General features: G+C 43.9%; 1 protein-coding gene across 5 annotated transcripts in view; it reads right to left on the reverse strand.

Moving 5' to 3' along the window:
• Positions 1–12,128, reverse strand: part of kidins220b (kinase D-interacting substrate 220b) — a 42,261-nt gene that overhangs the window by 15,757 nt on the left and 14,376 nt on the right. For 3 of the 5 annotated variants that reach the window (XM_024377744.2, XM_024377740.2, XM_024377743.2), the window contains exons 14-23: positions 11,338–11,517; positions 10,817–10,982; positions 10,319–10,470; positions 9,867–9,970; positions 9,554–9,739; positions 9,291–9,431; positions 4,220–4,478; positions 3,917–4,005; positions 1,944–2,088; positions 1,539–1,701 (exon numbers count right to left, since the gene is read on the reverse strand). In XM_024377744.2, the coding sequence (XP_024233512.1) occupies positions 1,539–1,701; positions 1,944–2,088; positions 3,917–4,005; positions 4,220–4,478; positions 9,291–9,431; positions 9,554–9,739; positions 9,867–9,970; positions 10,319–10,470; positions 10,817–10,982; positions 11,338–11,517 (1,585 nt within the window). The remainder of the gene's footprint in view (positions 1–1,538; positions 1,702–1,943; positions 2,089–3,916; positions 4,006–4,219; positions 4,479–9,290; positions 9,432–9,553; positions 9,740–9,866; positions 9,971–10,318; positions 10,471–10,816; positions 10,983–11,337; positions 11,518–12,128) is intronic. The other 2 variants (XM_024377745.2, XM_024377741.2) reach the window with 1 other exon arrangement.

Consider the following 12,128-nt stretch of genomic DNA (forward strand, 5'->3'; position numbering starts at 1 on the left):
AGCACGCAAGTATAAACACCATGGGACCAAGCACCCATCCTACCAATCAGGAAGGAGACTGTCTCCTAGAGATTAATGTACTTTGGTGCGAAAAGTGTACTTTGGTGCGCAAATCAATCCCAGAACAACAGCAAAGGACCTTATGAAGATGCTGGAGGAAACAGGTACAAAAGTATCTATATCCACAGTAAAACAAGTCCTATATCGACATAACCTGAAAGGCCGCTCAGCAAGGAAGAAGCTACTGCTCCAAAACTGCCATAAAAAAAGCCAGACTACGGTTTGCAAATGCACATGGGGACAAAGATCATACTTTTTGGAGAAATGTCCTCTGGTCTGATGAAACAAAAATAAAACCGTTTGGCCATAATGACCATCGATATGTTTGGAGGAAAAAGGGGAAGGCTTGCAAGCTGAAGAACACCATTCCAACCGTGAAGTACGGCGGTGGCAGCACCATGTTGTGGGGGTGCTGCTTTGCTGCAGGAGGGACTGCTGCACTTCACAAAATAGATGGCATCATGAGGATGGGAAAATGATGTGGATATATTGAAGCAACATCTCAAGACATCAGTCAGGAAGTTAAAGCTTGGTCGCAAATGGGTCTTCCAAATGGACAATGACTCCAAGCATACTTCCAAAGTTGTGGCAAAATGGCTTAAGGACAACAAAGTCAAGGTATTGGAGTGGCCATCACAAAGCCATGACCTCAATCCCATAGAAAATTTGTGGGCAGAACTGAAAAAGCATGTGTGAGCAAAGAGGCCTAGAAACCTGACTCAGTTACACCAGCTCTGTCAGGAGGAATGGGCCAAAATTCACCCAACTTATTGTGGGAAGCTTGTGGAAGGCTACCCGAAACGTTTGACCCAAGTTAAACAATTTAAAGGCAATGCTACCAAATACTAATTGAGTGTATGTCAACTTCTGACCCACTGGGAATGTGATGAAAGAAATAACAGCTGAAATAAATCATTCTCTCTACTATTATTCTGACATTCCACATTCTTAATGTGGATCTAACTGACCTAAAACAGGGAATTTTTACTAGGATTAAAATGTCAGGAATTGTGAAAAACGTAATTTAAATGTATTTGGATAAGGTGTATGTAAACTTCCGACTTCAACTGTACATCATTATTTATTCTCGGGAGCACCGTTTAAAAAAATGTAAAACACTAAATGTAATTTTGCAGTGACTACGCTTTTGTCTGATGGGTAATTGAAATGAAACTACAATAATCCAACCAATTGGACGCAATTCTAATGATGATTCAACCAATTAAACAAAACCTTATTGCACATTTTCAAAACAGATCTTTCTCATTTAAAACAAAACCCTCACTCATGCAACTTAAGACATGTGTTTCAAGAAGATCTTAGTTTTGGGGGGATTTGGAGAGGGGGTTGGGGACCTACAACACAGTACCTCTGGTAGATGGTCTTGAGGGTGACCTAGTGTTAGGGGGTAGAGGGGGACTACAGTACACTACCTTTCCTAGATGGTCTTGGGTGTAGTTTTAAAAGGACAACATTACCTCTCATAGATGGTCTTGAGGGCGGCCTGGTCGGGAATGCCGTCGGTCTCCTCCAGGAATAGGATGAGCCAGGAGGTCCTGTAGGGCCACGTCTCAGTAAGGTTGATCCACGACGCCAAACGATCCCAGTTGAACGTGATCTGATTGGCCCTTAGCAGACGACCTGTAGACAAACAGAACAGCATTGTGCCAGTCATCCTGGAGAAAACAAACAGTGTTTCCTCCACAATATATTATTCACAATCATCTGTCCATTAATCATTTTCTACATGGCCAATTGTGGTTTATGTAGTAAACCCAGTGACAAACATGGGGGTAGCTACTGTGTGTGTGTGCGCGCACGCGTCTGTCTGCCTGCATGACTGTGTGTGTTTGTGTCTGACTGTGTGTGCGTGTGTGACCCACCTGTGACAGAGACTATGTTGAGCAGCCTCCGCATGGTCTGGGGACTGATGTCACTGAACCAGTCCTCTGTCACCAGCAGCTTGCTCAGGTCAAAGGACATCTGCCGCGTCACCGTCCTCTGCATCTGCCTGCGCCGGTATGTGTCCTATACACAGACAGAGAAACCATATATTAACTTTGTTTTAAAGTCGACTTTGGGGACGAAAAAAGGTCCAACTCGGCCCCCTTCTCAAAATTCGAACAGAAATGGGGCGTGCCTTTGGTGGTTCATCGATGTGCCATTCTGGTAATGTGCACCGCGACCGACGTAGCTAGTTATTTAGCCAAGCTAGCCACTTTAGCTAGCCACTAACTCCTTAAGTGTGTATGCTGACATCATTTCACAGGATTTGTTTTTGGACGGAAACTGTAGAGATCGGTAAGAAATGGCACTTCTGTAGCCTAATATCTTATTCATCCATTTGTTTTTAAGCATTAAATGACCTGGTATGATGGTGATCATCAATCTGATCTTTATTGACCACAGAGATTCAGGACTCCCATTCAACACCCCATCTGAAAGATGGCACCCTACAAAGGGCAATGTCCCCAATCCCTGCCGTGGGAGCTTTTTTTCAGACCAGAGGAAAGAGCTATGGGATTGGTCCTGGATGCATCCCAAATGGCACCCTATCTCCTTTATAGTGCACTACTTATGACCAGAAAACAAAATGTCTGGTAAAAAAAAGTGCACTACAAAGGGAATAGAATCAAAGTACCTGCACATGACTGAATTTCCATGTGTAGATAGATGTGTGGTTATTAGATTAATTTAAACATGCCCGATCTGAAGGCTTTTGATGATACTATTAGTGGCTGTGTTGACCCATATGCTAGTCCTCTTCGGGAATCCACCAGGCCACACACACACAAACACGCACGGCAAGAAGTGCACCAGCAGAAACGGTCACCCTGATGCTAGCTCCAAGTTGTTTACTCTCGCGTCATTTTTTACTTTATTTGCTCAGGACGTTTCTGTGATTTCTATGACAGACATGCACTTCTGGACATCAGAATGGCGGTTACTCACCAGAAATATTGACTTTCCAGAACCATACACTTTCTTTTTGTTTTGTTCTCCAGAAGCAGTCCCATTCATTCTGGTAGCCCTAACAAAAAGACAACAACGGAGGCGAGGAAGGAGAGCTGGCCGTTCTAGTCAGACTAAGGAGGGGAAATCATCCACCGCTTCCTAGTATTCTACTAGCAAATGCACAGTCTCTGGACAATAAGGTAGACAAACTCAGGGCAAGGATTTCCCATCAACGGGACACAGACAGTAACGTAATACACCTGACTGAAACATGACTCTCGGATTCCGTGCTGAATCCAGCTATCCAGACTGCTGAGTTTTCCCTACATTGCACGGACAGGTCGAAAGGAATTATCCAGGAAAAGTAAAGGAGGAGGAGTTTGCTTCATCATCAACAACACAATGGTGTGACTGTGGTATTGTACAAACCTTACGACTTTTTGTTCTCCCGATCTGGAATATCTCAAGACTAAATGTCAACCCCAAAATACTAACCCTTGCTGTCTCACTGCACACGACCTGCACCTTTGAGACTATTTGCACCTTAGAGCACCTCTCCAAACATTCAACCTATACACACACACACACACACACACACAGCTGCTCTATTATATACTATTAATTCATCTGCGCGACCAAGACACTACTTTATATTTGTACAGTCATACTTATAGCACATTCATCATCTATACTGTATACCATATTGTGTACATAGAAGGCTGTTACTATGCATACTACCTCTTCTTTTACTATTGTAATTATTGATATTATTGAACTGCAATGTTGAGGCAGCTAGGAGACAAGCATTTCACTGTACCTTTTATCCCTGCTGTAAACTGTGTACGTGACAAATAAAATTAGATTTGGATTTGACACACACACATACTCTTCTCTCTCTTACCCTGCGGTTTAGGGTGGTCTTGCTGCCAAACTTTGTCATCTCTCCGATGCTGTGCTGGGATAGCTTCCTGTCCAGCTCCTCATGCCAGCCTACAGACAGATACAGGAAAGATGTAGATGAGAAATCAGAGCTAATAACAGATCAATCACTTGACACATTCAGTCATAGTCCCGATTTGGGAGCTACAGTTGTGTGCAATGGGAGTCATTTGGGTTTTGGAGGTGGCTGTATGTGTTCAGTGTCTGGATGAATGTGAATGAGCGCGTGTGCGAGTCATGTGTGGCTGTGCAAGTCCATTTTTACCGTCTGAGTGGTACGGATTACCGTCTGAGTTGCTGGTGTCTCCGTTAGCAGGCGCTGCCACACACATCTTCCTGGCGCTACTCAACCCCCGGCTGTTGAGGAAGACGGGCAGGTGGACGATGTTCCTCATGTAGTCATGGCCGTTGATGTTGGAGTCCCTGAGTACGCTGTTCAGGTTCTGGTTGATGGCCTTGATGATGATGTGGGGGTCGCTGGCGAAGATGGAGATGAAGGGGCCTTTGGAAAACAGCACCCTCACCTGGTGAAGCAGGGAGAAACAAGGTACATATGGTGAGGTGTGTGGGGAAAGAAAGGTGTGTGTGTGTTTAATTATCCTTGTGGGTACCAGAAATTATCCTTGTGGGTACCAGGATAGTAAAACAAGGGGGGGGGGAAAAATCAGACAAGTGGGGACATTTTGCCAAACCCCACAAGGAAAAATGCTATTTTAGGCTTAGGGGTTAGGTTTAGGGATAGGGTTACAATTAGGGATAAGAGATAGGGTTAGGTATAGTTTTAGGGTTAGGAGCTAAGGTTAGGTTTAGGGTTACAATTAGGGTTAGGAGTTAGGGGTAGGTATAGTTTTAGGGTTAGGAGTTAAGGTTAGGTTTAGGGTTAAGGAAAATAAGGGTTAGGGAAAATCATTTTGGAAGGGAATCAATTTGGTCCCCACAAGGATAGCATTACAAAGCTGTGTGTGTGTGTCTCTCTCTGTGTGTGTGTGTCTGTGTGTGTTAGGGTGTGTGTAGCATGTTCATTTTTTTATTCTAAAACCTTTTCCACAGCAGCCAGCTCATAACTCCATTATCCAAATGTGCAAGACATTGAAATATTATATTTTGTGACTGCTATCAAAGTCTCAACAAATTGCTCTAATCAATGAGGGATGTTGCTTCTGAAGACAAAGACATCTTACATAAAATATCCAATATTTCCTTTGACCAAAGATTGTATTTGTAAACAAGAAGCAGCAAGTTTAGATCCTCAAATAAATTGATCAGATTACAGAAAATTGCATTACTGTAAATAATAAGAAAAATCATGACAGCTTCTGGAATCTTTGTGAGTAATGTATGTGTGTTCTTTCTATTATTGGGACAGATCGAAATAATTCCATTTGTAGACAAAAGCCCCACACAAGGTGAGGAGTTGGGGAAGAACATATCAATGTTAGTGTTCAAGGTTATACAGTATACCCTACCACCCTTTGACTGTGTGTGTGTGTGTGTGTGTGTGTGTGTGTGTGTGTGTGTGTGTGTGTGTGTGTGTGTGTGTGTGTGACTGTGTAAGCCCTGCCCAGGCCGCTCTGCCTCCTTAGGCGAGACAGAAATCGCTGCCCCCCTCCTATCCCCGCAGAATCAGAATAGCATAGCCTACAGCGTTGGCTCGCAATGCAGTTTTGTGAATGCCCATCCATGTCGTAACGTTTGTAAAACAGGCATTCGCGTTGGCTTTATTAGCCTAGACATTAGTCCTGACCAATTATTAAGACTAAACACTTTGGCTATTTAAGATGGGCATATGAGCTACCCAAGTTTATCAGTTGTAATTGTTTGCAATGAGAATCAATGTGTTTACACAGCGAGAAATGCAGAAGTATTTTCTTATTCGCTATGTTCAGCTCGTAAAAAAAAAAAAGAAGGTACTTATAGGCTTACTTACATTCATGAGAATTTAGCCAACGGAGTGGAACTCCCGGACAGCACTCCTGAGTAGGGCTGTTGAGGTGACTGTATTACCACCACACCGGCAGTCATGAGCATTGACCGCAGTAAAATTCCATGTGGCCGCTAAGTCACAGTAATCTCCTTTTATGCACTCTGGACATGCTTTGGTAGTACCCAACTCGCTAACGACGATCAGGTCCTAATGGCCTAGTACTCAGGACTTTACTGTCCCTCTAGCCACTCTGACATCAATGCAAATGAAAATCATATCAAAAACACACATCATCAAAGCAGTAGGCCTATAGTCCTTTTAAAACTCACCTCACTGTGATGATCAATTAGAAAAAAAGAAGTTCAACAGCAGGTTGAAACAGTGTAAAACATGGTTTGTGTGGATGTTGTTTCATAGCTACACAGAATGTCTCACCACCATGCGTTTCCATCTCCTCTCTCTCTCTCGAGCAAGCAGACGGGCTGTCAACTGTTTAGTGAAATGTATTTAAATGAAAAAACATGTTACTGTAGATGTTCCCACGCAGACTTGACTTGGTTTCCCATATTAAGTACTGGGTAGCTGCAGGAACAAGGTTGGAGAGCCCATGGCATACAGAGTGTGGGCAGAATATCACAGCGAGAGCATGCTCCTCAAACAGTGGTTGATGCGTGGAGTGAAGTAAGTGTTGTTATATTTATTTCTCAGCTGCTCATATTAAGCACACGCTGCGCTATAAAACCGAAGTAACCTACAAAACAGACCGGCGGGAAAGTGGGTGGCCTCCATTTGCTATTGGAGTGCATACAGATGACATGTCTTTTTCCCCCTGCCCCCGTTCCTGCCCATTTGATAACGGGCCATTCTAAATCAAAACTAATTTGACATATTATACTTATTTTTCACCATAATTTGCAAATAAATTCATTAAAAATCCTACAATGTGATTTTCTGGATTTTTTTTCTTCTCATTTTGTCTGTCATAGTTGAAGTGTACCTATGATGACAATTACAGGCCTCTCTCAACTTTTTAAGTGGGATAACTTGCTCAATTGGTGGCTGACTAAATACTTTTTTGCCCCACTGTATATTACATTGATTTGACTTTTTAAAATGTAGATGCTTCAAAGTGCATCAGCGGCTTGTACGTGTGGAGGCCCGGAGATGCTAAAAGAGTTTATGTTAATTAACGGTCAATTACCGTGAGACTGGCAGTCTTTTGCTTGACGATAACCGGCTGACAACATTTCATGACCACCACAGCCCTACTCCATATTGCCCATTTTATTTTCACTTGTCCTGTTTTTAGGATATGGTGTTTGTTAACATGCAAAGTCATATTCAAATCGAAGTGCATTTTTATTTGATAGGGCACGCCCTTTTGGCTATTTGTCATAAATATGGTCTCAAGTCTATAGGCTACAGAAAAACCACATAGTAGAAAGAGTAGTAGCCTATAGGATACATCATTTATGTAGATGACTTGAGCGTTGGTGGACTGCCACAGCACTGCGTCTCTCCAACAGCACCCTAGAGAGGCACGCTGGGCACGTGCAAGATAAATATTTTGCGGCCCTGACTTTGGCAAAGTGGGCACTGCTTAACATGTGGAGGCATCAGCACTCACCTAAATGGCCCATATGCCGCTGAGAGAGAGACATTTTCATTGTTTTGGGCAGAATTATGTGAAGCAGTATGTGTTGTCGGAGGTGCATCTCGGTCAGTTCGATGCCGCCCTCGTCAACCTGCCGTCTAAGTGGCTGCCTAATGGGCGGGCTAGCCCTGTGCGTGTGGGGTGCTCGCTGCGTCTGTGAAGGGACCTCAGTTCAACACCTAGCAACCCCGTCTGTCACGTCTGCTCCCACCCTTCCCTCCCCAGCATTGCGCACTCCTGCCATCATCATTACGCACACCTGCCTTTCCCCAGTCACGAGCATCAGCGATTATTGGACTCACCTGGACTCAATCACCTCTGTCATTATCTTCCCTATATCTGTCTGGTTCCCCGCTCTGTTCCCTGCTTCTGCATTGATTGTCATATGTCCATGTGCTGATGCTGTTCCTGTCTTGTTCTGTCTGTTCCCGATTAAATGTTTGATTCCCCATACCTGCTTCTCATCTCCGGCGTTGGTTCTTACACCGTCAAGTGGTTTGAATCTCTTGGTTGGGGCTACCACTCAAATATATACACTACATTGCCAAAAGTATATGGACACCTGCTTGTCGAACATCTCATTCCAAAATTATGGACATTAATATGGAGTTGGTCCCCCCTTTAATGCTGTAACAGCTTCCACTCTTCTGGGAAGGCTTTTCACTAGATGTTGGAACATTACTGCAGGGACTTGCTTCCAATCAGACACAAGAGCATTAGTGAGGTCGGGCACTGATGTTGGGCGATTAGGCCTGGCTCGCAGTCGGCGTTCCAATTCATCCCAAAGGTGTTCAATGTGATTGAGGTCAGGGCTCTACGCAGGCCAGTCATGTTCTTCCACACCGATCTCACCATGGATCTCGCTTTCTGCACGGGGGCATTGTCATGCTGAAACATGAAAGGGCCTTACCCAAACTTCTGCCATAAAGTTGGAAGTAGAGAATCGTCTAGAAAGTAATTGTATGCTGTAGCGTTAAGACTTCCTTTCACTGGAACTAAGGGGCCTACCCCGAACCATGAAAAACCATTATTCCTCCTCCACCAAACTTTAAAGTAGGCACTATGCATTAGGGCAGGTAGCGTTGTCCAAACCCAGATTCATACGTCGGACTGCCAGATGGTGAAGCGTTTCCACTCCAGAGTCCAATGTCGGCAAGCTTTACACCACTCCAAACGACGCTTGGCTTTGCGCATGGTGTTCGTAGGCTTGTGTGTAGCTGCTCGGACATGGAAACCCATTTCATGAATCCACTAATTTGAAGAGGTGTCCACATACTTTTGCCATGCAGTGTAAGTTGTTTCTATTCGATTCTATTTCACTATTTCCGCTACAGCTCAGTCGGCTAATAACTCCATTAGCCCAATGAACAAAAGACATTGAAATATGACATTTTGTGACCGCTATCAAATGTCTAGATGAATTACTCTAAACATATGAGTGATGTTGGTTATTCCGTTACAAAGACATCTTACATAGAAGACCCATTATTTCCCCAGATCAAAGATTTCATTAGTAAACAAGAAGCAGCGAGTTCAGATGGCCTTGCTCCTCTAATAAATTGATCAGATTAAAGACAATTGTATTACTGACAGCTTCTGGAATATTTATGACTGATGTGTTGTTTGCTCTCTTGGGACAGATTGTTTTCGGAAAAAACTCAAAAGGTTGCACACGGGTGAGATGTTCAAAGAAGTTAGTGCGCAGAGTGATACGGTATACCCTATCACCCTGTGACTATGTGTGTGTGTGTGTCTTACCGTATCCAGCATCTGCAGTACTTTGTCCTGTTCACAGGAGTCCAGGCCGTCTATGATGACAGCCAGACGCGTCTGGTTCTGAGTGAAGCCATCGATGGTCTTAGCCATCCTCGCCATCAGCTCCACCTCATTCTTCAACACCTGAGGATGGAGGAGAGAGAGGTACAGCGAGATATAAAGATATGTAGAGACAGGTAGCAGGTATGTGTGCATGTTTGTTTTTGCATGTGGATGCATGTGTGGCTGTTTGCAGTGCACCCTACCTTCATGAAGCCCTCGCTCTTGAGCTTGTGCATCTTGTTGGCGGCACTGTGCAGCCTCTTCCTCTGAGAGTTTAGCACCGAGTCGGCCACCTGCCACCAGGTCCGGCAGTTGAGCACCAGCGCCAGGCCCACCACGCTGGCCATGGCGATCAGCACGGCGTTCACTGTCTGGTTGGCAACGTCCACCTTTATGCATTTTGAAATTGTCTTATTGATTCAACATTGGTGAAGAAATTCAGACTTTTTAATCACATCGATTTCAGAACCTGCAATAATGCTAAAAGGCCAATAAGCTAGACTAATAAAGTTAAACCTTGAAGATGGCGAGGAGGGCCATGCCAGTGATCAGGCAGCCCAGGATGAAGACGAAGATGACGAAGGAGGGAACGCAGCAGGTCTTCTTCCACTTCTTCTTCCCTATAATACATTTTGAATGACAATCAGAACAGAAATGAGTATTTTTAATGCCTATGATCAATTTATCATGAAAGCATAGAAAACAATAGGTATAAAGTATTCAGTGGGCATACAAATATTTTGAAACAGGAAGTAGGCTACTAACTTAGCTTGTTCAATAAGAACATTCATTCGTATTGTCTGTTGGACGTTTGCAAGCCTTTGTTGTTAGTTCCTACTGAAAACTGTGTATTAACGAATGTAGTGACTGATAGTGACTCAAAGTAGTGCCAACAGTAGAACACATTTGCCCAAGGGGATTCAATAAAGTAAACTGAATTGACTAGTCTGTCCTCCTCTGGTCCTTACCATGTGATTCCTCCGTCTTGAATACCCTGAAAAGGCGGCTGGCCATGAAGCCAAACTCCCTCTCACAGGCATCAGACAGGGTGGCTATCATCTCTGCCAGGCTGGTCTCTCCTCCCACACTGGACAGACGGTTGTAGTCCGTGAACAGGAACCTGCAGGGATACAACAGTAGAGGGAGAGGAGTGGACATATTAAATCATTGGTCACACACAAACTACAACGACTTTATATGGAATTCATAAAGTCTCCATGAGAGCTACATACATAATATGGAAATAATTGACAAATCAAGGCATATAATGAAGTGATTACATCCAGGACTGATGTGATAAATACAGCATGTGATTGAAGTTTAGATTTCTGGCTTTGCTAAGAGGGATTTGATAGTGATTTTGGGTGGGTGAGGAGGGGTGTGTGTACCAGATGGGCAGAGCACAGGTGGTCTGTGTGTGTTTGTGTGTGTGTGTGTGTGCGTGCGTGCGGATGTGTGTGTTATACCTGACGGGAAGTGCGCGGGTGGTCTGTTCGGGCAGGTCAGGGGGGTTGACGAACATCAGTTTGAGCAGCAGCTCCAGGTAGCCAATGTGTCGTGCCAGACGGGTACTGATCACCCATGCCCAGTTCCAGTTCTCCCCCTCACGACGACTGCCGAAGTACACCACCACTACAGAGCGAGGGAAACGTTATCTCCTAACTGGATCATTAACAGCCACCACCACTACAGGCCAAATGAAGACAGCCAGAGTTTTAAAAAAACTGTTCCTGTGTCATTAAAGGGGTTTGGAAAAGCCAGTCAGTATAGTGCATAGGCTGTGTGTTAATATACTGTTTATTCAAGCATTAAGTCCAGTAAAAAGTATGAATCCTTTTTCGAATCTCCTTGATTTCGCTAACTGCGTTGTTACCAGAGGTCACTACATTATTGTTACTGGTATAATACTGCCCTCTAGTGTGGCACTTGAAAATAACTTAATACTACTGGACTACATACAAAATGGAGGACAAAGTGACGGTCTCACCGAAGAAGACATAGACCAGGGCCAGCAGGCTCAGGGAGACTGCAATGGCCAGCTTAGGGTCGACGGTGAAGCCCAGGACCAGAGCTACAGAACCACACAGCAGCAGGGACAGGAACAACACCATCCAGGAAAACTGGAACAACGGCTCTACCTGCTGGCCAGCAAACGTCTTCATCTCATCTGGAGAGGGGAAGAAAAGGAGGGGTTGAATGAGGAGTAAGATCAGGCGAGAATGAGTTAATAAAATAATTTGTTAATGTTAACAGCCATCTTATTATTAACATGTATAAGATATTGTTAAAGGAGTAGTTCACTATTTTACAACTTAATGTTAGATGGTTCCTCACCCTGAAAGTAATCTATTGGCCAGGAGAAAAGTTAATCCAACAGCCACTACAAACTTCAGCTAACTTTAGCCATCACAAGCTAACAATCAATGGAAGTGATGTGAGCATCTATTATTTTTTTTATGGCCAAATCACCTTTAAGTAACATCAAACCAAATATGCAGTTGATTTCAGGTGATTTAGACATGCTCACATGCCCCCATCACTTCCATTGTTAGCTTGTGATGGCTAAGGTGGTAGTGGCTGTTTAAAGAACCTTTCACCCTGGATTACCAGTTTCTCTTGGCCCATAAATTACTTTCAGGGTGAGGAACCATCTAACATCAAGTTGTAAAATAGTGAACTACTCCTTTAACATATCATTATTTTGAGCAGTATCATAAACGCTCAGACTCCTCTATAGAAGTGAGTGGAGCAATGGCAAGCAAACTGCTTTATAGAAAG

Source organism: Oncorhynchus tshawytscha, linkage group LG18 (genome assembly GCF_018296145.1).
Source record: "Oncorhynchus tshawytscha isolate Ot180627B linkage group LG18, Otsh_v2.0, whole genome shotgun sequence".
In the NCBI taxonomy this organism is placed as follows: Eukaryota; Metazoa; Chordata; class Actinopteri; order Salmoniformes; family Salmonidae; genus Oncorhynchus; species Oncorhynchus tshawytscha.